The 27,683-nt window shown below is 36.5% G+C and overlaps 1 protein-coding gene across 3 annotated transcripts in view; it reads right to left on the bottom strand.

The window, feature by feature from the left end:
- Positions 1 to 27,683, bottom strand: part of Acss3 (acyl-CoA synthetase short-chain family member 3) — a 158,896-nt gene that overhangs the window by 77,271 nt on the left and 53,942 nt on the right. For all 3 annotated transcript variants that reach the window (XM_005374372.2, XM_013517967.1, XM_005374371.2), the window contains exons 3-7: positions 23,381 to 23,569; positions 19,949 to 20,083; positions 16,626 to 16,766; positions 8,516 to 8,596; positions 8,307 to 8,402 (exon numbers count right to left, since the gene is read on the bottom strand). In XM_005374372.2, coding sequence (XP_005374429.1) covers positions 8,307 to 8,402; positions 8,516 to 8,596; positions 16,626 to 16,766; positions 19,949 to 20,083; positions 23,381 to 23,569 — 642 coding nt within the window. The remainder of the gene's footprint in view (positions 1 to 8,306; positions 8,403 to 8,515; positions 8,597 to 16,625; positions 16,767 to 19,948; positions 20,084 to 23,380; positions 23,570 to 27,683) is intronic.

Here is a 27,683-nt window from a genome sequence, read left to right as displayed (position 1 = left end):
GAATTATCTTTGGGTATAAAAATTAGAGCAAATGGGGCTGAGGATATAGCTCAGCAGCACAAGTGCCTGCCTGGCAAGCACAAAGTCCTGAGTTCAAGTCCTGGTACCAAAAAGCAAAAAAAAAAAAAAAAAATTAGATCAAGTTACTAAATAATATATATATTCTGAGGGGAAACTAAAAACAGGACTGAGTCACAGAACTGAAAGAATAGAAAACATATGTGACCCTTGTCATGTTAAGGGTTCCTAAAGAAGTTGAAATTCTTTGCCCATGATTGTGTAGGTAGCAAAAGGCAGGGCAAGGTAAATAAAACAGATATTAATATTTCCAGTCTAGTGGCCATGCTCATATGCCATACTTTACAATCTTAAATCCTCTATCTTCTCTAACCAATTTATTGTCTAAGAAGACAAACTATAGTATATAGCATCAAAGTTAATCGTTGCATTAATAGCAACTAGCCACCCCTAGTTAATCTAGTGAGAATAGCAAAGAATTTACTGAAATGGCATGTTGCTTCAAGCATACAGTTTGAAAATGCAAAGAAATTGAAAATAAGAGTGTTATGGTTTATGTCTGTGTGTCCCCTCCAAAGCCTCTTGAGACCATGAGGCAGGCTATTAGAGTTGAATGATTGTGGGTGTGAAAGCTCCACCCGCCCTGGGGTGGATAGTTTGCATAAGCAAGGGAGAGGAAAAGAGTGCTTGAGGACATTTCCTCCCCCATTCCGCCCTGGTGTGTGCTTGCGCCTTAGCTGTGTTCTGCCGCCCTGAGCTGTAGCTCTCTGCCATGTGCCACTCTGCCTTATAATCTGCCAAGTACGGACTGAAACTTCCATGAACTGTAAGCAAAATAAACCTTTCCTTCCTTAATTTTGGGCGTCAGGTATTTTGTCCCAGCAGCAAGAAAAAAGTAACCAAGACAAAGAGCATACTGGTATTTTTTTTGAGAACTCTAAAGCAGACTATTATTACATAAAAAGGCTAATTACTATAGCAATATCAAATAATTTATGCTTTAATTCTAAGTTAGTTTTAGGGGGAACAGTAACTACTAGTGTTTCCTTCTGGATCTAAGTAATAATTTAACCAGACTGCTGCCATTGCAGAAGTCTGAGTTCCAATGTATTATGAAATTGAAATGTATGTGAAAGACACACATTTGTAGACGGGTACTCAGCAAAGACAAAGAGAAAGGAATGGCCCAGAAGAATGTGCTTATCCTTGGGAAGCAGTTTTAAGTTTGATTTCTGCAGCTAGCAAGCTGGAAAGGCAGGTAAATACTAAATAGAAAACAGAGTCCAGGAAGGATATTTGTGTTTCATCATGGTTTACCAACACCCATATTCACATGTACCATCCAAGGTTCCTAAATTTGTTTACACATGGAAAGAAAGTCCTATGTTAAGTCTCCTGTATTAAAGACTTAGTTGCTACTTGATGGCGCTGCTGGGATCTGGAAGAACATTTGTAAATGAGACCCGGGGGAAGAAGTTAGGTGACTGAGGTGGGTCACTAAGTTAGGTCACTGAGGTGCCCTTAAAGCAGATATTAGGGCCCTTGTCCCGCAGCCACCTCCTCTTCTTCCACACCATCCCCACTCACACACAGCCTTGCCCCAGCCCCAGAGCATCAGAGCCAACAGACCACAGCTGGAAAACTCTGAAACTGTGAGACAAAAACAAACATTTCCTCATTTTAAGTTTTTCATCTCAGGTGTTTTCTCACTGAAAGAGAAAGCTGACAAATTCAAATTGTTTGTGCTTCCTCCCTCATTTATGGTAAAATTGTACCAAACTTCTACTGTGGTCCACTTGAATCAGCACTCCTTTAAAGATGTGAATATATGAAGAGAAATGGTTTTCTTCCTCATAAAAATGACAGTGAATTTTGCAGAAATAGTTTCCAAATTTAAAATAGTCAGGGAAGTTTGGCTTCCCCAATTAAGTATTCTAAGCATGTCCAGTTCAATTAATAAAAGTAAATCCTTATCTTTAAAAAATAGAGCCTGTCCTACTTAAGTTATTGCTGAAGTCCTCTGATAAAAAAAGAAAATTGAAATTATACTTTCCCCTTCAGGGGTGGTTTACATATAAATCAAATTCATTTTTTTTTTTGATGTCTTAATTCAAGCATTTAACAAATATTACTGGGAATTGAATGTGATTCCTTCTCTAGTACAATTAGAGCACAGAAGAACAAGAACACAAACCAAAGGAGTTACCTTTTGCAAAGGAAATGGAATGAAGTGATGGGGAGGATGAGACTAGTTAAGATGTGTACCAATTTCCTACTATGTATATGGTCATTATGTACAGCAAACATGTACAGTATTTATAAAAATTGTGAAACTGCAACTGCAGCACAACCACCAAAACACAATGTGCTGAAAGGCTATGAAAGAGGATTTGACCAATTAGAGAAGTCAGGGTGGGGTTCCCTGTAGAAGTGTCACTTGAGCTAAAATATAAAGGAGAAGAGGCACGTATCTCTGGGAAAGAGAACAGATAAACAAAATCCCTGCGGCAGGAGTGAGAAGAAGAATGCGCTGTACCTTGGACAGGAAGAAAGTGATTAAGAGGGGCTGAGTGTCGGCACTCTCGAATGTTGATGAGACCTTGATTAGGACGAGGACGAAGAATTCCTTTGGATTTGGAAAACAGCGGACTAATGGAGACACTAGAAGGCACTGTTATTAAACGTGATGGCACAGAAGTTAAATGTAAATGACTGCAGAGTAAATTCCATTTTGGAAAACAACTGCTGAGCCTGGACAAACCTGCAAAGATGAACCAAGAAAGTTGCTGCAGCAGAGGAATAAGGACACCCAGAGTTCTTGTTTGCTTTAATGAACTAAGTATGAATGTGCTGGAGAGCATGGAAAGTAAAGCAAAGCCAAAACCCAGAGTATCTAACAGGTTTTCACACTACTGATATGGAGATATCTGCTGTTTCCTTACAGCAGAAAGAAATCTTATTTAAATATCCACTGTATTCTTTCTTGTTGAAATGCAGCTTGTTTGAAGCAGCTAGCTCATTTACATCTAGAAATTAAACTAAATATCCAACTTAGTTTTAACCCTTGGTGAGTATTTTTCTTCTGATAAAATTAGAGCTTCTTGTATTAAATTCCAAAATGTTAAAAATTTTCTTTGCTGAAGGAAAAGGGTTCATTATGTGTTCATAAAATAAAATGAGCTACTTTTACTCAATAAAAGAGACATTATTAATGAACTGGCTGTTGTACTTGATATGATTTGGCATGAAAGGAGCTGTAAATCTCATAATACTTCAGAACATCAAACTTTAAGCTAGTTTTCAACATTAAGGAAAAAGATTGTCCTGGACACCATTTCACTGTCTAGTTTAGAATGTAGGTTTGACATTCCAGAATTCATTAACCCTGAACATAAAATTTTGACTACCTATCTGTACGTATTTTTCTTTACAAAAGGTAATCCGATGATAATCCTATGAATGAACTATTAAATTATTCTGTCTACTAGTAAATGAATGGAGTTTTATTACTTTAACAGAAGGGTTTAGGTTCCTAAGGAAAATAATAATAAATTAATAATAGCATTAAGCTAAAGTAGCACTAAATACAGTTGATTGTTCACTTCTATCCCTGAGTTCCACAACCACTGATTCACTTATAGGACAGAAATATTGAAAAAACTTGTACTAAGTATATGCTTCTTTCTTGTTCTTATTCTTTTAAAAATACAGTGTAATAACTACTTACATCATATTTACATTTTATTAGTCATTTTAAGTAATTAAGTTACTATTACAAATTATTTTAAAGAATATGGGAAGATCTATGTATGCTGTATGTGAATACTCTACCATTTTGTGTGAAGGGACTGGAGTATTACTGATTTTAGTATAAGGATGGAATCTTGAAGCAAATACCCCATGGATATCAATTATTAGTAAATTAGCTTAAAATGGGGATACAAGAAGGGAATTTATTTTTAAGGGTATTTTTTTCACTTGGTAGTCTACTCACAAGTCAGGGCTCAGTTTTAGTTTAACTGACTTTTATTTTAACTAATCATTCAGACAGTGCGTTTCCCTGATGTTTTCCTGCTCATGCTGTCAACTAATCCTCTTAAAATGGTTCATTCACTCAACAAATTTTCCCTACATCTTGGAAGGCACCATGCCAGGCAGCAATGAAAACTACCCCTGACCACAAAGATCTTGCAGAATGACAGCACTATGTTTGTAAACCTGGTGAAAGCTAGATGGCTGAAAGGAATTATAAGGACTACTTCTATCTGCTTGAGGAAAGCAAAAATAAAAATAGCAGAGAGGAGGTGATGTGCAAGATTTAATATGTAATATATAACATTTAAGGTACACTTCCTTGAGAAAAGGATTACTGTGCTATAGGATCAGAATATAGGTGGAATTTTAATGGAGGAACCCACTGGAACACTGGCAGCACTGCGTTCATATGAGCACCGGTATGATAGGAATGCCTGCTGAGGAGAGTTGGAGGCCAGGAGCCAGAGAGAAGACTACGCCTGTCAGTGTGTACAGGTGACTTGGCATCTTTGTAGTATGCAAATAAGTCTGACTGATGGTCTTTAAGAGGCAGAAGCTCTTTGAATTTTTTATTTTTAATTAAAACTTTGTGTAAGTGTAGTTTCATGTGCAGTTGTAAGCACTAACACAGAAATATACCACGTACCCTTAATCTAGTTTCCTCCCATCATTGTTTTGCTTTTTGTGCCCCAAAGTTTTGTCCATCTGGTTACACGTTCTTTAGGCAACTAAAATGTATTTTGCTGTTGTTGGAAAGGACAGTCCTCTATAAACATCTATTAAAAGTTTTGGTTGATTGTTTTTACTATATAGTTGTTGAGTTCATTTCTCTTGTTCCATCAGTTATTAATACAAGGATATTGTATTGAACAGAACTCAGAAATCAAAATGGCAGAGACAGCTTCCAAGGGAGTGATGCTAAAGACAGAAACATCTGTCCTAAAGACTGTTGTACTGTCTAATGGTAATGTGAAATATGCAACTGAATTCCACAGGCAAAACTCAGGTTAGAAATGCAAGCACAGAATGAACAGCAGTCAAGATGAAATACCAGCTGACTGTCAGCCATGAATACATGACAGGGGACTTAAAAAAGAGGAAACACTAAGAGAAGAGGTACTAAAAAAATAGATGCAAAGGAATTCACGATAAGTAGAGGGTGGGATGTGAAGGCAATGAAGTTAGTCACTTGCGGGTTCTTAATTTGGATGACTGCGCGGATGGACATGACATTAACAGAACTCTGGAGCACATGAAAGGAAGCACATTTTGCCAGAAAGAGTTCAGTTCATGTCATCTTGAGTATAAAGTAGATATGGACCATCCAGAGATGTCTAACAATAAGCTGACATTCCAATGGAAGGTCTGATATAGAAAAGGGATTTTGGAGCCTTGGTTTAACTAACAATATTCAACTCTACCTGCAAGGAAATTACGCAGGATATGTAAACAGAATGGAAAAAGAAGCCTAAGAATATGACCCTATTAAATGCCAACATCTAGGACCTCTGGGAGAGAAACCAGGAGAGGAAAGTGACATCCACTTGTCATAAAGAGAGAATGGGGAGGAGAGTATAATTTAGTTCTCCAACCTTCCACTGAGTGCTAAATACGTGAAGTGCAGTGGGCTGGAAGACCGGCTTTTCATAGTCTTACACTCTTCTAGATGTGAACAGGTTATTTCACTATACTGAGGCCAGCTCAGTGATCTGCACACTCAGTGTGTAATAGAAAGATAGAAAAAGGCACTGAACACAGCCCAAGAGTGGAAAAAAACTTTCATGAGATGATAAAAGATAAGCAGCATCTTTAGGGATAGTGACAAAACAGGTAAGGAAGGACAGAGGGAAAGTCACCCCGAGTAAAGACACTGCATGAGCGATAGAAAAGGCAAGGGGGCTTAAGCAAGACAGAATTCCCTAAAGGGAGCAGTCAACAGAGCTGAGAGCTACCTAAAAAGAAAATAAAATTGGATTGAAGAGGGCCCTTTGAGTTTGCCACTTATGAAGTCACTCATGACCTTGGCTGTAGCTGCTTCTTTGAAGTGAAGGAGACCGAAAGCAGCCTGCAGTGAGACGAAGCAGGAACAGAAGAATGTGAAGTTTGATGATGAAAGCAGGATCACTTTGCAAAGAGCGTAATGAGGAAGAAAATACAGACAGGCTAGTTAGAACTGCTCAAAGGTCTAAAGAGGATTTATTTTATGAACAGAGAGAATTGAGGACATTTACAAGTTGCAGAAAAGAAAGGAGAGTGCACAAAAGGTTTAAAATGTAGCTTACTTTATCCACTCATTCACACAAGGAAGATTTACGGAAATTCTACATGTTCTTCAGCACATCTTGCCAATATAAACAACCACCTTTCTGGATGGTGTTAGCATCGTGTTTTAAACATACTTGAGCAACACAGAAAGTCAATGGCAAGGAGAAAAGACGGTACCTCAGTTCTAAAGTCAGCTTAGTAGTTACAAATACTCAGAATAGTGAATTCTGCTTTGTCACAATTATACCAAAAAATCTCACAGTTCAATGTAAGCATACAATATTGAGATTTTGTTTGCTTCAGGAGGAATGATTACCTCAGCAAGAACATTCACTCTGCTGCAAGGAATTTAGTAGGGAGTAGGCAATTATTACCAGCAGTCAAGTTCATGTCAGTTCATATCATATCAAACAAGTGATGTATAGGAGTACATGATGGTTTATGCTTGTATCAAAGTTTGTTTAGTATCCAGAGACAGTTAAAAAGGATAGAACTCTAATGGCCTTTAAACTATAAAGGGACCAAGAGAATTTTCTGAAGCTAGAAACAAGGAGCTCATTATTAGTTTTTTTTCTCATTGAGTTGAAGACTGTTAATAGTGTAGAGTTTCTTGACATCATCTAACACTTTTCTCCAGACACCGCATGTAAACTTTTCTTCTCATTCTTTGTCTGATTTTAAAAGATCTTTTTATGTGAGAGACTTATGCTCATATTGAAGTTACCCATTCTGCTACCATAACAGATATGTAAATTTTTCTCCTATTATTCCTAAATTTAACTCTCCATAACTATGCATTACAGAAATATTTATTTTATGTGTAGAAATACTTTAGATTTCAAAAGATACTATGAAATAAATCCGTTGGGCATATCATTTTTAGAGTAACCCCTCCCAATTCCTTCATCTCATGAAGGTTTTTTTTTCATTCTGGCTCCCTTCTTTCAGATGTTTTTATCTAGTTAATTTTTTAACCCTCTTCATTATACCAAACAAGCTTTTAAATGTGAAACAGTCAAGTTGTAACAATGAATATGATCAGTATTTTTAAAGTAATCCTACCAACACCATATGGTTGAAACATGGGCAGCTATAATATCCAGGAATTTAATGCAGTAATCTATAAGCAACTCCAGTTCTCTCATTTCATTTATGAATTATGCTCCAATTTAAATAGAAAAATGTAAATATTTCTGTATGTTTGTATTACATTAGTCTTGCCCAAAATGTCCAGAACCATTCTGAATGATAATTTAGCAAACTACCATATTGGTTATCTCTCCAAGATTTTGATCTCATCCATATCTGATGAGTATATTGTCTAAGCCTTCATACAAGCACTGATAAAATGAAAGAGAACAGATGTATAAGGAGATTTTCTTTTTGTTTTTTTTTTTTTAGTTTTCCTCTGGTACCAGGAATTGAACTCATGACCTTGCACTTGCCAGGCAGATGCTGTGCCACTGAGCTAAATCCCCAGCCCTGGAATTTTCTATTACAAATTCAAAAACTTTATCCCAGGGTGACAGTAATGTATCTTCAAGAAATATACAGTCTTTTCTCCTTTATATTCAAAGTTCTTATCAAAAGTCTTAGAAAATACTTAGCTATGCTTAAAACAAAATATGTTTGAAAATCCACTAATTCTGTACATATACAAAAAAGTGAATCTGTGTTGAATGGTCCATGATAGCTGTTTCCTTTTCTTTACCTCTGAAATTAGTATCAATTTGGTGATCCTTTCTAGAGATCTAGAAGAGGTAGAAATTAAGCCCATTACTATATTTGATTCAAAATTTATTTTTTACTGACTTTGTTCTTCAGTCCAATTGAAATAGGTGTTATTTCCTATTTTTCTCTAAATTTTAACTCAAAGATGATGTAAAACTGTCTCCTATCTCCATCAAAATTTTACTGCTCCTACTCAGGATGATTGAAATCTTCTCAGTAAAGTAATTTTTCTTATATGTGATAATATTTTTTCTTACCTCATATAAAACTGTAGTGTTCCCATGCAGGAGAGGTCCATAGCAGATGTAAGAATGTCCAACAACCCAGCCTAAATCAGAAGCTGCCCACCACACCTAAAAAAAAAAAAGATATTAAGATAGCTATTGATAAGATAATAAGAAGATAAAATGCAAATATGTGTTAATGAGAAAAACTGCATGTAATGTAAACTTAAAATCATGGTTACCTCTCCAGGTTTAAGTCCATATATGGAAGACATTGTCCAGTTTAGCATTACAGCATATCCCCCAGTGGGCCTGACCACACCCTAAAGGACAGAAAATGTGGAGTTAAAACTAATTAAAAATGTGTACAAGGTTCTCCATTTTCATACTACCTATTTGAAAACTTCCAGGTTTAAAGTATGTGATATTGTATAAGTATCAAACTATTTTGACTTTCATATATTATTTCTTTCACTTCTCCAACAGTAAACCCAGAATAATTTGTCTTATCAATGCCATTTGTGGAATCCATCTTCACATGATATTCTTGACTTTATAAAGAAAAGTCAGGATTTCACAAAATTACATACAACGAGTACTCTTTGGAGGGTGGGCTATACTACTCAACATTACATTTTAAGATAGAATACCAGAAAAAAATAGAAACAAATTAAGTGAATAAAAAATTAAAATTTAATCATGTGCCAAAAGTGTAGACTAAGATGAGGATATCTATCTCTCAAAATAATTAAATACACCAGGCAGCTTAGAGGAAACAAAGTTATCCTCTAACTGGAGCCTGATTTCAGTGCTAACTGCGAGTCATGAAAACACAGTATTAAAGTTGAACTCTTTAACGATGGAGTTTGAAAGTCTGAGGGATGAGTCCTGATGATTGGACCTTATGTTAGTGTATTTGCCTAATAGTGGATTTGAGGCCAATCCTAGAGATCGTTAAGTCATTACTGGGCAGTTTTCACAAGTCAGTTTTCAAAAGCTTTCTTCAATATCAAGTGATGAATACTCGGTACAAAGAAAGACTAATGGCAAATTTAATAATTCATTAAGAAAAGTATCATTAGTTCAATAAGGCATAACCATATGAATATTCAGAATAAGCAGAAATAAAAGAGAGAGAGACAGAAAGAAACAGAAAGAGAGAGAGAGAAAGAAAGAAAGAAAGAAAGAAAGAAAGAAAGAAAGAAAGAGAAAGAAAGAAAGAAAGAAAGAAAGAAAGAAAGAAAGAAAGAAAGAAAGAGAAAGAAAGAAAGAAAGAAAGAGAAAGAAAGAAAGAAAGAAAGAAAGAAAGAAAGAGGAAAAGAAAAAAGAAGAAAGGGCATTTTACACTTTTACCTTTTAGTACAATGATTATAAAACTGCCCTGTTTAAAATCATACTATTTTAAATAGAAGGTGAACTTGGCCCTAATTAATGAATTTTCTATTAATTGTAGTTTTTAGCTACTTTAACACACACACACACATACACATGAATAGGGCAATAAAAAACAAATTAACTTTCCATTAGTTATAAAAATTGCTGTATTCCTCAAGTACCACTAATAAAACATAGGTGTCAAGCTGTGGAACATATTTTATCTACTAGCAACAGCACCTGCTCCTGGCAAATATCAGATGCAGCTTTGCTGGCATTTGAGAGCTATTTTCCAGGTTCTACGGCAGGATTAGCATACAGCTGGCTCTCTGGGTCACCTTGGGAATATTAGAGCCCCTGAGCACCCTGCCAGCAAGCTTCACACATGCACTATGCCATGTACAATGAGCAGCTATTTTCTCACTCTATTGTCCTAAGTTCACTTTGCTAATTAGTCAGAAGACTTTTTCCTATGGTCCGATAACTTGAGGAATAAGATACTAGTCACTTCACAATTTTTTCTAGAAAATTTTATTTATTTGACAGAGGAGAAAAATACAGTTTCTTTCATAGACAATATACTGTACATACATTATGGTAGATAATGCTTTCTAACGTCAATAATAACTTAAGATGTTTTGCTATTTTCTACATAGGTATTTTATGAGAAGTTTGGACAATCAAAAAGGAAATACTAGGATTAAAAGGATACTTTATTAAAAGTGTAAATTCATGAATAAAATAAGAAAAATATTTTTCTTTCTTATTTGTAATTATATTTTTCAAGTGATGATATTTGCAATGCAAAGGAGAAATCTAGGGGGCTGGACATTTAGCTCAGTGGCACTGTGCCTGCCTGACAAGCACGAGGTCGTGAGTTCAATTCCCAGTACTGGATTACAAAAAGGAGAAATCTGTATAGCCTATGAAAACATAAATCTTAAAAAATTGTATTTAGGTAAGGAAAATTAATCACAAATAAAAAAGACACTATTCTGTCCTTAGACAAGTTTATAGTATCTCCTGGCCTCAAGTAATCCTCCTGCTTCAGCCTCCAGAGTAGCTCAGACTACCAGCTTACACCACCGTACATGGTTCTACAAATAGCCCTTTTAAAGTCTATCTGAAAATTGATGCATACAGTAAAAATACTTATTCAGTGCAAACACCCCTAAAACACAAGCTTCTTGCATTTTATTTTTAAATCTGTGCTATTACCTTCTATATGTACTTACATCCTAAAAAGTAAAAACATTAAGTGATCTTATATGTGCTCAGGAAATCCTTATGCTTTGCCAGGATGCTGTTCCTGAGGTGTTTTGTTGTGTTTGGTTTTTTTGTTTTTTTTTTTTTTTTTTTTTTTTTTTTTTTTTTTTTCCTGTAGGATCGGCCACAATCCTTAAAATCTTCTGGAGATTGTGAAAAGATACAGGTGGAAATAGCATCTGGGCTCCAAATGGAAACATGAAAATGAATTCCATCTTGGCAATGGGAAATAAGACAATGTAAGGGTCCTCTTTCTTTTTGACAACTTAGAAAGTGCATGGTATTTTAAAATGTCATTCTTTACAAGAAAAATTAAAGACTGATTACTAGTCACCCAGGAACAGAACCAAAGAGCCCTCAGAGATAGCTCTTTAAGAAACGCAGCTGCTGTTTAAGACCAAGAAAAGTCACAAAATATTACACACAAAACTATTCAAGTAAAACAGAAAATCTGAGTTGGCGTAACTTGAAAAACACCATCGGAACTATGGGTATTGAAAGGCAAGAGAAGGGAAGACAAAGATGCATGGTAAAATGAAATCAGGGTAAACTTTGTTCTAAAAGCAATGTGTGTGTGTGTGTGTGTGTGTAAATGATGGCAAATCTTACAATTATGTTTATACATACATGTGTTTTACACATATACACATATGTGTGTGTTCATGTATGTACAAGTACTTCAACCCAACCTGACTAGCTGAGAAAAGAAAGAGACAGGAAATACATATCATACTTAATAAAATAAACCCACACCAGGCGTGGTGGCATACACCTATAATCCCAGTATTCAAGAGGCTGACGGGAGGATTACTTTGAATTTGAAGCTATCTTGAAATATATAATAAGATCCTGTTTCAAAAATCAAACAAACAAATAACTTAGAATTCTATTACCTAATGATGGTTGGATTTAGAGAATCATGATAAAAATAGTTCTGATTTACTCAAAAATTCTGTACACCAATGATAACCTTGCCATGGTAATGACTTTACTCTTATCATCTCTTCTTCCTAGAATGAGTTTCCAGTCCTTTCTGCACCTGATTTCCCACTTATACACACAAGTACATAAAGACACTGCACACCTACTGCCTCCCCTGGGAACATGCATCCAGTCTCACTGCCAGTAAGATTCACACATGCATTTTGCCACTTACAATGGGCAGCTACTCACCCAGCGTACTCTATCCTACCTTACATGTCTTTTGTTAATTAAACACAAGGTCTTTTCCTATGGCTCAGAAATTTGAGGAATTAGATAGTAATCACTTTTTCCTAGAAAATTTCATGTATTATGCACAGGAGAAGATATAGTTTCTTTTCTGCACAATATATTGTCCCTATGTTATGATAGGTAGCAATACTTATTGCACTGTGTGTCTCTCCTTCCTGTCCCACAGTACCCAGGGCCAGAAAACCTCATCAAAGCACTGGCGTTACCTCCCCACCTTCCTGTACCTGCTCTACCTATCTGAACCGTAGGAGGATAACACCTTTGTATCTTCCGTGCCATGTCTGGCGTAGAATGGGCATTTCATACGTTTGTTGACTGAGTTAAAGAACAGGGGAGTGAATAAACTAGTGTGAACAATGCAACTCTTTTGTAAAAAATACCTTTCTTCATTCAAGAGAAATGCTCGAAACTTTTGGAACTTAGTGTTGTCATTTTAGCAGAAATGGAATGGTTCCATTTGGGCTATTTCATCTAATATAAAATCTCTTGCTGCAAGCTTTTAGATGACTCTGAAACTATCTCTGTGGAAGATACTCTAGCAAGTGTATAATTTTTTATTGATCTGAACAGCTGTGAGATAAGGAGCAAAGATGCAGCAAGTTCAGCATTTTAGCTGTAGGAATTGTACCACAGAATAAAACAAAATCAAAAGATTCACCTCCCTCCCTCTCTCTCTTTCTATCCTTTACACACACACACATACGCAAACACACACGCACGCACATAGGTTCTTTTTTTCCCTGGAGCAGGGAATAAGAGTGAAATCTCCTAATAACAAGTAGAAATAAAAGTTAAATAAGTTGTAGAAATGCACAGAAGAATAAAAGGCCTTATTTGTCACTTTCCTGTTATGCCTTCCTTCCAGTGCTTTCCTTCAGTTTTCCCCTATTCGCCTTTGGCACTGGGTTTATTTTTGTTATACATCCCTCCATGATACCAAGCTAGAAGATGATAAATATAACCATGATTAAATCTCCTGTTCCCAAAGGAACTCTCCATGCAGATGAGGGCTTTTTATTGTGTAGGGCATTGGAATGTATTGAATCCAGGTACTAAAACCAAACCGGATAGAAGGCCACAATACAACAAAAATGTATGCAAAGCAGCTTAGCTGTAATTGTTGGAGTATTTGCTAAGAGATTAACCTGTCATATAGCAACCTGACAACTCCACCATTGGTATATGCCAAGATGCAAGTATGCCATAAATATATCTGCAAACTCCCACCAGAAAACGGACTCCTTTATGTATGTTTTATGTGCCTATAAGCAATTAGCATTTTAAGCTAATATTTTATTACCTCAAATATTATTTTCCTCACATAGGTCAAAAATCAAGAAAACAAACTATGGTGCTATAAAATGTACTTCACTATAGTAGGTGTGCTCATCTTTCCTGCCCTTGTGTTCTAGAAATATCAGCATTAAAATTCAGATAGTATTAATACTGGCTGGCACTGCACAACTGAGGTGAGAACTGTATGAATAAAGAAAAGTCAAAGAGCTAACTGGAGAAGTTAGAGATGATTCATTGAATACTCTGAGGATCTGCTGTAGTCAAATTTTGTGACTAGGCAGTGAAATAGAACCAAAGAAATATGATATACTCTAAAACTTGACATGGAATGTGTAATGTAGTTTAAAATAAGTGGAATAAATGTCTGTTGGTGTCATACAATCTCAAAAATTATAATTCTTAAGTCCAACAGAGGGAAGAAGAGTATGTCTGAGGGACACGAAGAAGTACTTACCTTTTCTTGTTATTCTACAGGTCATACTCTACAAAACACATTCACTCCCACTATTTAAATGCCAGCCCTCCACACTGATGACACATAAAGGTCTAAGCTCCCACTCCAGGTGTATTTCGAGGGCTCAGACTCTCACTCCAATTTTTGACCGGGCATCATCTCCACGTTAATGTAGCAAAATTCATCATACTTAATACGGCTCTCATAGCCCCAAACCGTCCTCTTATATTTCTATTGCAGTAAATATTCAAAATCACCTCTCTGTTTTCTCAGGTGCAATTTCTGGAACTCTTACTCTGCCTCACTCCTAACCTTGAGCCAAATCTGATTCCTCCCCTTTAAGTGTAAAAGTAAAATTCTAAACTAAACAGCCGCACAAACAACCACCCTGCTTCTGTCACAGTTATGTATCTCCCTAATGGAGGAATCACACAGTCTGCCTGACCTTTACCTTCGTGCGTGGACATTTGCTCCAGAGCAGATGAGCAGGACCGTGGTTTCTTATAGTTTTATCTGTTCTCACAAAGAATGACTACTTAGCACCTGCACATTGAGTTGAGCCAAATTCAGTGAAAATGGGGAGATTTCCAAGCAATTAAAGGCATCTCTAGCTTACTGGAATATACTCTTCTGGGTGATATATTAGGAGGAAAATAATAGAGAATGATACGAACATCAAAAGATCTTTGACTTGGGCATTGAAAGGAATCCAGAGACAAACAGACCCTTAATTAAGAGATTCCTTAACCAAGAGAAAACTAGGGTAGCTTTAAAAGCAATTTTTTTTTAAAACCTTCCTTATTCATAATCACCATTTTCAAACTTAATGGTCTGTTTATTATTTTTATTTTATTTCTTTTCCACTGGCTCAATCAGCTTCAAATTGCTGATCAGCCCTCCTCCTTTTATATAGGTCCCAGTCCAGGCCACGGTGAATTTCAGAGTGCTTTAAAGTCTTGAGATGGAGCAAATATTTTATAAAATTTCCTGAGATGTTAAAGAAGCTAAAATGCTTGGTTTTTGTTTTTGGTTATTTTATTTTGTCTTCTAAGTTTGATTAAGTTATACTATGTTTTCAGACTCAGGTTTTCCTCCTATGGTAATATTTTTAGAATGGCTTTAATTTTACTGGGTCTTCTTTCTTATTTATTTATTTACTTATAGCATTGCATCTTCAATCCCAGGGCACTCTTTACCACTGAGCTACATACATTCCCAGCACTTTCATGAAAAATATTCTTAGGAGACAGAACTCAAACTTGCAAGGCTCCTGCCTTGGCCTCACTCAGTGCTGGATAAAATTATATGGGTGCACCACAGCACCTGGCTCTTTTTTTATTTTATAGTCTAATGTTAACTTGAATACTATGTAGTGAGTTAATTAGAAAATCTGGAGGGTGAAAATTGTATCTAGCAAACCATGTAGACAAATCTCAATCTTCAACATAACAAAATATTTAGCTCTGAAATGACTAGAGTTCTAAAACATCACAATACAAGTAAAACATGTATGTTTATGTAAATGCACTTGTTTAATTACATATCCAACAAAAAAAATTACTGACCACCAACTGTATACAAAACATGATGGCAGAACAAATGTAATAAAACATGATCTCTGTCCACCAAGAAAGTATGCTCCCGGGGCTGGGGATTTAGCTCAGCGGCAAAAGCACAAGCGCAAGGTCACGAGTTCGGTTCCCAGTACCGGAGAAAAACCAAAAAAAAAAAAAAAGTATGCTCCCCTAGCAAAGGTTTTCCTTTTAATAACCAAATTTTGATGGCATGCCTTCAATTTCCTTTTAAGTGCCATATTAGCTTTTAAAATAATTAAAATTAAGAAAATGTGTTTTCAGACTCTGATGCTACAGACATCTAATAATAATGGATATCTCTATTCCCAGGGATGAAAATGATTGTGACATTCTCTTCCCCCGCTAAAATGCCTTGATTCACTGAGTACTGAGCCCTCTAATAAAGATGATAGGAAGGAAAACACTGCATGCTTTGGTGAAGGTGTATAAAGAAACAGCATTATTTGTAGATACCAGGAAATGTGGTATTTGTTGATATCTGAAACATTTATGAATACTGGTGCTTTTAACTGCTTTGCGGAAGCACCTTTTCATAGTAAGTAGATTTCAAACTGTTGAGTACTGGCTGGGCATGGTGGCACATGCCTGTAGTTCAAGTACTTGCGAGGCTTAGGCAGGAAGATCACCATGAACTTAAGGCCAGCCTGGGCAACATAGTGAGTTCAAGAATAGCCTGAACTGCCTAGCAAGAACCTGTCTCGAAAAACAAACAAAACAAGAAAAAAAAATTCTTGAGTTTAGTAGTTCAATAATTTGGATAAATTGCTGTTATTCAAATTATCTAGGCCAATTCTCAGACACATTTATGACAAAGAATTGAATTCTTCTAGATTTAAAATCAATTCCATAACATGGAAGCTATATCTCCTTTTTAAAAAGCAACTTTATTTCATGTAAAATACATGGGGTTTTTTTGCCCTGAGTTTGATTCTTATTACTGAAAAAGTAAACACATAACTAGAATTAAACAAAAATTTAAACACATGCATAGAATTAAACAAAAAATTTCTTTAAGCTATAACTTATGTCTAAATATCAAGGTGCACACTCTGTAAGCATTACGGTCAGTAATTAGATATTCTCATTGTAAAAGAAATGTATTACTACAGATCGTTACCCTGAGAGATTGAATACCTTAGGTAACCCCGTCGTTCCAGATGTGTAAAGAATATACAAAGGATGCTCTGAAAGGACAGGAACACAGTCATGGGATTGGGCTTTTGCCATTTCTTCTTCCCAATCAAGATAGCGACCTGGAACCAAAGGAACCTCCTCCTATATAGCAAAAAAAACAGAAAATGTGCACTGTAGGAAGGCGGTTACATCAAAGGAACAATAGAGAGTATCTAACTTTACGTAAGTCTGAACATCCGCCTGAAAATCCACACCTGTAAGGCACTAAATATTGGATTTATGACTAAAAAACTCAAGGTTGTGAGTTAAGATAAGTGTTTACAAGTCCCAGTAGTGTGATGCAGGCTTCAACTGAATTGACAAAAGCAGGTTTTATTCAAATCTAGGGGTACTCGTAAGAAAGTTAATCTGATGCAGTTATGTTTCCTTCAACACTCAAGGCTTAATTAGCACTGAGGCTCACAGATGCAGGTGCCCTAAGAATTTTATACACTAAGTTCTATTTTTTTTTGCATCCTATTTCTTTTGCTTTAGAAGTTCTGTCTTCACGATGAAATGTCAGCTAGTCTATTAAATTTCCCTTCATTTAAGGGCAGTTGCGAGTAATACTGCAGACAAATGACAGAACGCCAAATTATCTGCAGGGCTAGAAGAGAATTTTACTCTTCTTTTTCAAGAACAATGACCAGTGTTTAAAATTACTGTGATACATACTAAATGCTGTCTAAATTTTCCTCCTTCAGGGTCATTCATTAATGTGATAGAAATGTTTTTCTTTTTCTGTGAACCATGCTCTGTGTTATAAATTTTGGGATAATCCTGTCATCAGTTAAACTGGTATGCCTTTAAATAAATGAAACAGATGTCTTTAAACACAATGGCTGTGAAATTTCCACAATGATGAAGAGTAAGAAAGGACTTAGGAGAAAGTTACTATAATGAAGAGTTACAGCTAAGTAGAGTTAATACCCATTAAATATTTGATTATTTTCAGGAACATTAAGTTCAAGATCACACATGCAGAGCTTTATGATCAATGAACACGTTAACAAAGGCACCACTGAACTGCACGTTAGTGAGGTCCACCAGTCAAAATGTATATAATCATTCACTGCATGCAGATGATATTTGAGCTAAGTACAGAGACTACGAGATATTCGGCAAAACTGAGCCACTTCTCTCTCTTGGATTCCTAGTATGTTAATCAGTTTGCAAAATCAGGTCATACACTTACATAGGTATATTTACAAATGAATGTTTTAATGGAATATCACAAATGTGAAACTGCATGAATGAACACATTTGTAGATATCAATTTGAATGAAAGACCATTTGGTTGAATTGTGAGGCCCGAAGGCTTCTCTAGCCCCACTCTGATAGGCACTAACTGATGCCATCTGGATAAACAGCACTAGTCAGCTATGAGCAAATCATATTTTCATTTATTTTTATTCACGAGGTAAAAACAACTAGTTACAAATTATCAAACTTTTTGACATAACAATTAGAGACCAATAAAAATCAGCTCACTGTGAAATGAAAAAAAAATGGATTGAATGATCACTGAAACTTACAGATCTATGATTTTTATGAGTCTGAAATGGAAGAAAGACTTGAATGCATGGTGATTCTTTAGTATAAGAACTGTAGGCGTGAATAAATGAGATCTGACCAAATGAAGGGAGAGGAACGCTAACCTTAGCTTTTACCCGTATGCGTCTGCTTCCCAGTTGTTACAGCTCTTTGAAGGACGCATTGAGGGTGTAGCACAGTGACTGATGCGATGCTCTTTCAGGCCTGTCATTGCTTGCCTGAGGCATCTCAATAGCAGCCACATTTTTACTTCCTCTGGCAAAAATGCAATCTTCGTTAATGAGATGCATCAGCCTTCTAATTTCTGTCTCTCTGAGCGCAAAGCAAATCCATCAACTGGGTTTAATTACTGCCTAAACAGTAGGTCTCACACAAAAGGCAAAGGCATTCAATGCCCTCATCTATGTCACAATAGAGGAAACAAACAGTCTGGAGACAAAAGGAAGAGGGAGATAGCAAGCCAGTTGTGGCTGGGGCTTGGGCAGGGGGAGAGAGAGAGAGCACATCTCTTTTAAGAAGAAAAAGAGACTTGCATTGAAAACAACTTTAAATAGAAAACATTAATATCCACACGCCATATGGAAAGAAATAATATATATCTTGTTGTTCAAAAGTCATTAAACCAGAATTTAGTCTTAGCAGCACCACGGCATTTGCCGGACTTTGTACTTTGGCTGCTTCACGCCTCATTTTCTTCATAAATAAAATGTGGTGAGTTTCTGAGAATTAAATTTAAGAAAGCATTTGATAGTGCTTAGCACTGAGCTCAGCCTACCATAAACTGTTTATCAATTCTACATGAGAGGCAGGGAGATAGCTCAGGGGCACCATGCCTGCCTGGCAAGCACAAGGTCCTGAGTTCAATTCCTGGTACCAAAAATAAGTAAAGAAATTCTACAAGAATCCATGCATATGAACAGCGTACATATACTCAAACACATATTTCTCTCACCCTACTATCCTCTCTTACCTAAGAATACTTTATTGTTGATTTTGTATTCCTGGATTGAAATGGCAACAAAGTCAGTTTTTAAGAAATATGCTTGTGGTTATCTGAAAAAAAAAACTTAAAATTCTTCTTCAAGACAGTAAGAATATTAAAACCATTGAGCGCAGCAGTTTAGAACCTGCGGACTACTAAGTCTCCACCCAGGAATTTAACGTGGTAATGGGAATTGGAAGGTGCTAATCAAAATGACATAGTTCCAACCCTGTTCTCATAGCCTGTCATTCAAATATTTCCCGCAGATAACCTCTCAAGAATTTCACAAAATTGTACATGATTCTTTGGACTCTTATAACTTCTCTTTCACAAAAAATATTTTATTCTGCAAAAATCCCAATTCAGTCCCATCACAAATAGCTGAGGACTTGCTCGGGTGTAGATATAAGGTGGCCAAAAGGCCAAAGTTATTAGAGTGTCTTCAAAATCAAATGCTAGCCAGTTAATTAGTATTTTTTTATATTATTATAAAACTCAAAGTAATAAATAACACCACAATAGAACTGAATTTATTAATGTTAATGTATTTCTATATTTCAAGCTTTATACTTTAAGCTAGTTCTGCATGAAGATGGTAAGCTTTATTTATATCTTTCTTAGAAATAACAAGAAATTCAGCCTACATATTTAACAGTTTATCCATCAAGTATTCCTTTCAAATGGTCAAAACCAGAATCATTTTTACTCCAGTGCCATAAACCAGAACCAAATTAAAGATTGAGGTTACCATATTCGGACGATTATAAATGAGAACTTTGTCAGGTTTGTGATGTCCTATCCTCAGGGCTTCTTCTATAAGTGGGATGTATTCTACTTTCCGTCCAGGTTCAATGCCAAATGAGGCTGTTACAAGCACCTTGGGCTAAAATGAAAAAAAAAGAGAGAGAGAGAGAGAGAGAAAGATTTAACCACCCTAATTAAGCTAATCACAATATTTGCGGCACAGATAGGCAGTTTAAATGTCAGAGTAATTTTATTCTCTATTGAATAAGTCATCTGAAAACCAATAAAGCCTTAAAAATGTTACAGAATTAATCACTTCCACATAAATTTCACCTCACTGTTCAAAATTACATACTCAGTGATGCTTTGAACTCATAGATACACACAGTGAAAAATACCTTCCAAAGGATTTGGGAAGCCAGGTGAATTTGCCATGATCCAATGACATGTAAACCTTTTAGCCTCTCACTAGCAAAGATACATGAACACTCATATGCACGCACACACACACACACACACACACACACACACACACACACACACACTAAGGACTGGTTGCTGCTGAAGTTGTAGCTTTTTTAGGGGAACAGCATCAGCTTGGTAGCAATTTAGGAAGAACTTCTAAGACTTTCTATATAAGAGTTTCTTTTAAATGCCTTAAGAGTCCAGAGAAGGAATAATCCCTTTTGAGCTTTTTCTTGTTCTACTCATTCACGTTCACAAAATATTCTATTTGCAATTTTATGTTCCTTTCAAAGGATGTTCGAATAATTTAAGCTTTAAGACTCACAAAGCCTGGGTATATCTGTGTCATTAAGGCACATTCAGCATGCTACTTAGCCTGACAACTTGCCAGTCATTCTTCAAGACACGTGAGCATGACCAAAAGGTGTCCCTGGCAGGGGCAGCAGTTCGGTTCATTGCCCCTCCTTAATACATGCTGAGCATGCCTCAGATATCCAACTGTAGTCAACATGCTTATTCATCTCCACTACTGCACTGTAAGTTCTCCAAAATCAAGGTTGGGTATCATTTATGTTTGTGTTTCCTCTGTCTGACACAGTGGTAGGCATACCATAAACACTCAAGAAAAATTATGGAACTGAACCAAAGTACAAATTAATTTGCAGGAACAAAATGTCTTTATTATTTATAGCATGTGTTTCTTCACAAAGAAATCCAAAGCAAGTGAAACATCTAATAAATGATTCAAGAGATACATAATCAATCCATGAGTGCATCTATTCTTGAATTCTGATTGCTGGTTACCAGACATTTCATCTAAGGAAGGTTTGTCTGTGCCAGCGATATGCATATACAATTTTTAAGTTTTGAATATCATTGAATATGCATAGAATGGAACTCAGTGCAGTTATATAGCTTGGTTATAGGAGGTGGAAGCAAAAAGAAGGCCAGATCTATCTGACTCCAGAACCTTTCGCTTTCTACTACATCAAGCTAACATTTAAAAGGAAGAAAGGAAGTGAAAAGAAAAGAAAAGTAAGTCTCATTTTCTTTTATTATATTTTTAAGATAGTATTTAAATGTAATGCACATTTTAATATCTGCAGTATTTGTAAAATTGCTGTAGGTAACAATCTCTAAGAGTAGAATCCTGAATAAATGAAGGTAATGTTAAATATCAAACTGAAAACATATACGGAACCTACCACATACAATAAGGTCTTCTGGAAAAACAATCTGTTTCAGGTTTCTAGTAATAACATTTCATTAGGGTTTGGGGGCCCACATTAACTTGTTGGAATACATCCTTTTCATCTTTATCTGCTAAAATAAAAATATTTTCTATAACCTATTTATTTAAAATCTATGATATAACATAGACTTCATTTATTGGTTTTCTTTAAATATCTCACATGTGTGTTTCCGCATCCATGTTCCCTTCTTAAATTTCACCTTCCCAGTGGCCTTGGTCATAAAAGTATGCATTTATTGACTAAGCTCATGTACTAGGTTATATAGTTTGGAGTGTATCTGTTATAAATGCAAACTCCTGTCTCTGTATATATATTTTTAAATTTCCTCATACCTTATAAAAATGTTTTGGAAGGGAAGAAATATATCCAAAATCTTTGCTAGAATTTCTAGAGTCTATAGTTTCAGAGAAGTCATCAGTTTCACACCGATTTGTAAATGAGTAACAGACTGATAATTCCCCCTGGAATTTTTCATAAGCACTAATTCAATATGATTTAAAAAAGAAAAGATCTGAGGCAGTCAGTTCACAAAACAGCTTCCTAGTGTTAACATCTGGTCTATTACCAATGAAATGAGATACAAACCAATCAGGGAACCTTCCATGTATACTAGTACCTTTTCCCTGTTAAGAATGTCTAATTTGCGCTGGGGATTTAGCTCAGCGGCACAGCACCTACCTGGCAAGCGTGAGGTCGTGAGTTCGATTCCTGGTACCGGAAATAAACAAACAAACAAACAAAAGAATGTCTTATCTTAACCTTATAAACCTCTAAAGGTCAGGAATCTCCCCTTCCTACAATGAACTTCTTTCCTCGTCTTCCTATATCCTAGATACTTAAAAATCATGACATAAAAATATGCAACTCAAGTATTAGTTTTCTCTAAATATGTCAGATACTTGTCTTTATCGCTGTCTTTTTAAAAAAACTTGACCTGTCCAATGGCCTTGCTGAGGCAACGATGCATTTATTGACTGAATTCTTTGAAGAGGCTTTTCATTCATATTGCTATTGTTCTACAAACATGCCACCTGCCAAATGTTCCTACTTCAACTTCTACCCTCTCGGTCATACATGTCATTTAGAAAGCTTTCCAGTTCTTAGCTTCCTTAAACCATGGCATTCCTGTTTAAACATTTTTATTGATTTGTCTACAGTTCAGAAAAACCCTGTCCTTGCAAGCTCACCCCTTCCCCCTTTGCTGTCACACTAACTTGCTGGCTGCTGTCCCAAATCACTCTCACCCTTTCTTCTTCTGAATGATTTGTGTCCTTTCTCCATTTTGGGGGATCCACTGCGTCATTCTCTTAAACTACATGAATCTCAGCCAAGATTTTTAACTTAATCTTCTCCTTTTTCAGGAATCCTTCCTTAGCCATCCAACCGAAAAGAAAATTCTCCTTCTAATTAGGGATCTACTTCCTCTAGTTAGGGATCTTGTGGCATAGTCTTATTGAGACACAGGCATACCTATTTGCTTATTCATTTTCTAAAACTACAACAGCAGAGCTGAGTGGTGGCCTAGAAAGATTTCTTTCACATAGAACTAACTCAAAAATAAATGTTTGATTAATGCTCACACATCAAAGAAAGAATAAATTTTAATTATCCTGTTTGTAAGGAAAAACAAAGGGTAAAGTCTTGATTGATTTCTCCACAGGTTAGTGTGGCTATTCCATGGGTAGCCACAATTTGATTTCCCCAGAGAAAGCACTTACCTTTGAATGATCAATGCGACTGCTTAGTTCTTTGGATGCAAATCCCCCGAATATGAGACTGTGGATAGCTCCTATCCTCGCACATGCCAGCATGGTATACATTGCTTGTGGAATCATGGGCATGTAGATGACCACAGTGTCCCCTTTTTTGATACCGTACTTGACCAAAACACCAGCTAGTTTAGAGACCTGTTAAAAAATCATTAAATTAAGACAGTAACTATAAGAAGTGATGACCACCTCCCTCCATCTCTTTGTCCCTTCCCCATCTGAGAAAGATCTATCACTCTACGTCCTATTATCCATCTCTTATTTTGCTCTTTATTTATATTTTGGGTTTCTCATACAAGAGCAACCATGCAACAGTTAAGCTCATGTGTCTGCTTTACTTATTTAAACATTATAGTCTCAAGGTGCATCAGTTTTCCTGTAAATGACCCAAGTTTATCCTTCTTTGTTGCAGAGTAGTACTCCACTGTGTATAAACACATTTTCTTTATCCATTCATCTGTTGATGGACATGTAGGCAGTTTCCAAGTTTTATCTATTATGAATTGTGCTACTATAAACATGATTATGCATGTATCCCTGTGATATGATGCCTCTAACTCTTTCAGAAAGATACCCAGAAGGGAAACAGATAGGTAAATGGAATTTCTAGTTTTAGTGTTTTGAGAAGTCTCAGTACTACTTTTCACAATGCTTACTCTACATTCCCACCAACAATGTTAAAAGTTTCCTTTTTCTTTCCAGCCTCACCAGAGTTTGTTATTATTTGTGTTCTTGATGACAGCCATTTTTTTCTGGAATAAATGAAATCCCAGTGGTTTTAATTTGCATTTCTCTAATGCCAGCAGTGTTGAGCATTCCTTTGTGTTTACTGACCTTTTGTCTTTCTTCTTCTGAGAAGTTTCTGTTCACTTAAAGTGTCCATTGTTGATTGAGTCTTTTATTTGGGATTTCTAAATTTTTGAGATTTTTATATATTCTAGATATCACTCCTCTGCCCAAGGAATAGCCTGCAAATATTTTTCCCATTATGTAGATTGTCTCTTCACTCCCTGGCCTTAGAGTACTTGTTGCCTTTACTAACTAAAGACAATTATTTCTTCTTATTCTTTGCTCATTATTTTTTATAGCAAGTAATCTCCTTTCAGACCAACTCACAAAAACTTTTTACTTTTAACATGTATTTTTAAGACCAAACATACAAATACCTCTTTTCCCTTAACATGAGCTTTTGCAATTTCCAGTGTTGAAGTCAAAATAGATCATAAGCCCACACATTATATAATTTGTTGCAAAAAGTCCTTCCCACAGGACAATTGTGGCAGGCCATTAGAGTTAAGCTCAGCTATAAATAACTCAATATTCTTTCACTTAAAAATGTTTTTTTCAAACATGTCATGGTGCTAACTGCCTATAATGACAGCATTCTGGGATTATGAAGCAGACAGATCATAAATTCAAGCCTAGCTTGGGCAAACTAGTGACTTTGTGATACATTGCCTTAGGATAAAAAATAAAATGGGATGGCACTACATAGCTCTGTGTGAAGGCCTTGAGTTCAGTTCTCACTACCACAAAAAATTCACTTAAAATATTCTAAATATTCCTTCACTTAAAAGATGGGGGGCTTGACATTGACATGTACTAAATTCTCCCCCCAAACAATAAACATAAAAATCGTGTTACATATTATTTTAAAAGATCACCAACCTTAATGAAGAGGACACGAAAGCAAGCAAAAGGTAATGGAGAACAAGGGAGGGATGGATGCCATTGTCAGTGGGAGAATCGGGGAGACTTCACCAAAAAAGTGGCATTTTAGCAAAGGCATTCACAAGATTAAGAATAAGTAGGCCCCTGTGGGTACATTATTCTAGGCAGTGGGAACCATAGTACAAATGTGTAAGTAGAATGAAGATCGCAAGTGATACTCTTCCTTGCAGAAGCAAGGACAACCTGAAGCTGCTGACACAGCAGTCCATCAGGTCAGTGCTCAAGGGCCTGTACGAGTCCAGCGGGAAACTGGAAGAACTCTGGCTTGAGCTCTGGCTTCTGAACACGATTGTTCAAGAAAATGAATAGAGGAGGCTTGAATAGGGAATTAGGCACCATAGCTATTCATGGTTCCTTTTATTTCAATGTAGCTCTCCTTGAAAACAAAGAATTCTGAATCATGCCTGTTCTTTCCTCTGTTTCTTTATTTGGGTTATCTACAAAGATAGGGGGAAATGTGATTAAAATTAAGGACTATAGTGAAATAGAGAAAGTTTGAAAGAACTTAGTGTTTTATTCTTCTCTGTATTCCAAACTCTATAATTGAGTGCTATGTTTTAGGAACTCCACAACTGGCCAGCAGGAAGTTATAAGAAAACTATACCAAAGGAATATAAACCTTAAATAGAACTTAAATTCTATATGTAGCTTTAAAACCAAGACATACATTGGGGGCCTGGGGATTTAGCTCAGTGGCACAGCGCTTGCCTGGCAAGCACAGGGTCGTGAGTTCGATTCCTGGTACTGGGAAAAAAACAAAAGCCAATAATAATAATAATAATAATAACAAGATACACATTGGGAATCTAGAGCTGGACAATTCTCTGTTTAATCCCTGCAAAAACTGATTCCATTCTGGGATGATACTGCTGAATATGCTCTTTTCATACAGGTCTGAGACAGATAAAGGAAAAGGAGTTTAAATATTCACAGCTGGAATGTAAACATTGTGAATGGCGTCTTTTATAATTTAGATCTAAAAATCCCTCCCCGCAAATTCTCATGTGTGTGGCAAGTGATAGGACTGCAAGGGTACTACACTGATCAGTGGTTTCATCCAATGACAAGGTCAGTAGCAGAAGGCAGTATTAGGAGGTGAGGTCTGGTTGAAGGAGGGCCACTGGAGATGTGTCCTGGAATGGTGTATTCACATCCTTGCCTCCTCCGTTCTTATTTTGCTCCCTGGTTTCCATGGATTGAGCACCTTTTCCTCTGCCATCATGTCTATGTTTTGCAGCCTGCCAACCATGGACCAGACATGAACCAAAGTAAAACTCTCCTCCTTTGAATTGCAAGTGTGGGGTATTTTGTGACAGGAAAGTGACAAAAAAGATTTTGGTACCAGAGAAGTGTGTTGTGACTGCAACTGTACCTGACCATGTGGTTTTGACAAAGCCTTCAACAACGTTTTATGAGAGGTGTTTGGGAAGGTTTGTAGACACCAGCTAGAGAAGCCCCAGAAAGCTATTAGCCACACCAAGTGGAAGATTCTGGTCTGATCTCAGAAGACCAGATTGCTGATAAAAATGCACACAGTAAAGGCACGGCCGAAGAGGTTTCAGTAGGGAACAAGGAATATTTTGGCAGTTGGCCAAGAAGCCATCTGTGCTATGCTCTGGCAGAAAATTTATCTTTTTCCCCATGTTCTGAGACTTTTTAGCATACTGAGATTAAGAGCAGCAGACTAATTAATCTGCTGGAAAAAATTTAAAGACAACCCAAAGTTCAGATTGTGGCATGAGTGCTGCTGGCAGATTTTAGCCAATTCTGTAATAAAAATCAGTATTAAATGGCATAACTAAATAATTTGGAAATCTTGCAGTTTCATCAGAAAGGAAGCACCTGTAATCTTAGGGCCATAGAGATCGTGGCTGCTGAAAAGACTGCACCAAAAAATAAAATCCGAGTATTTTACATGAACACAATATAAAAGTGACTTAAAGGCATCTCAAGAATCAGCTAAGTCTCACCCTTGATACACTCAAGGGTGCAAAACTGGAAAGGCTTCATTTGAGAAGAGAGCCCCAGGGTGTCCTGTTCATGTAGCCTAACAGAGGGAAACATTTCCCCAAGTTCAACCATCCAAGTATTCAGAGCCCTCTGCAGATAAGTCCTAAAGCGGCATATTTACAGTTTGAGCTGGCAGTAGATGTTGGTATCAGGCACGTAATGTTGGTTTTATAGGAACACAAAATGCAAGAGTTGTGGGGCAAGAAATGCTTCCACCCAGATTTCAGAAGAAGGTTTAGGAAGCCAGGACATGTGCCTCTGAAAGGCTGCAATGGGCAATTTCTTTGTAGCTCATATCTCCCCGCAACCTGCTCTAGGTGCTGGACATGGAGCTACTGGATTTAATGTTTGTCCAGGTGGGTTTCAGTCTCACTTTGGTCCCCTTTTTTGTTTTTATATTTTTGTTGTTTAACTTTTTTTTTTTTTTGATACCAGGAATCAAACTCACGACCTTGCACTTGCCAGGCAGGCGCTTATGCTACGGAGCTACATCCCCAGCCCCTTCTTTTCT

This window comes from Chinchilla lanigera, unplaced genomic scaffold, assembly GCF_000276665.1.
Source record: "Chinchilla lanigera isolate Chin_1 unplaced genomic scaffold, ChiLan1.0 scaffold00004, whole genome shotgun sequence".
Lineage (NCBI taxonomy): Eukaryota > Metazoa > Chordata > Mammalia > Rodentia > Chinchillidae > Chinchilla > Chinchilla lanigera.
The sequence above is the reverse complement of the archived record's forward strand: the minus strand, read 5'-3'. Positions and strand labels throughout refer to the sequence as shown.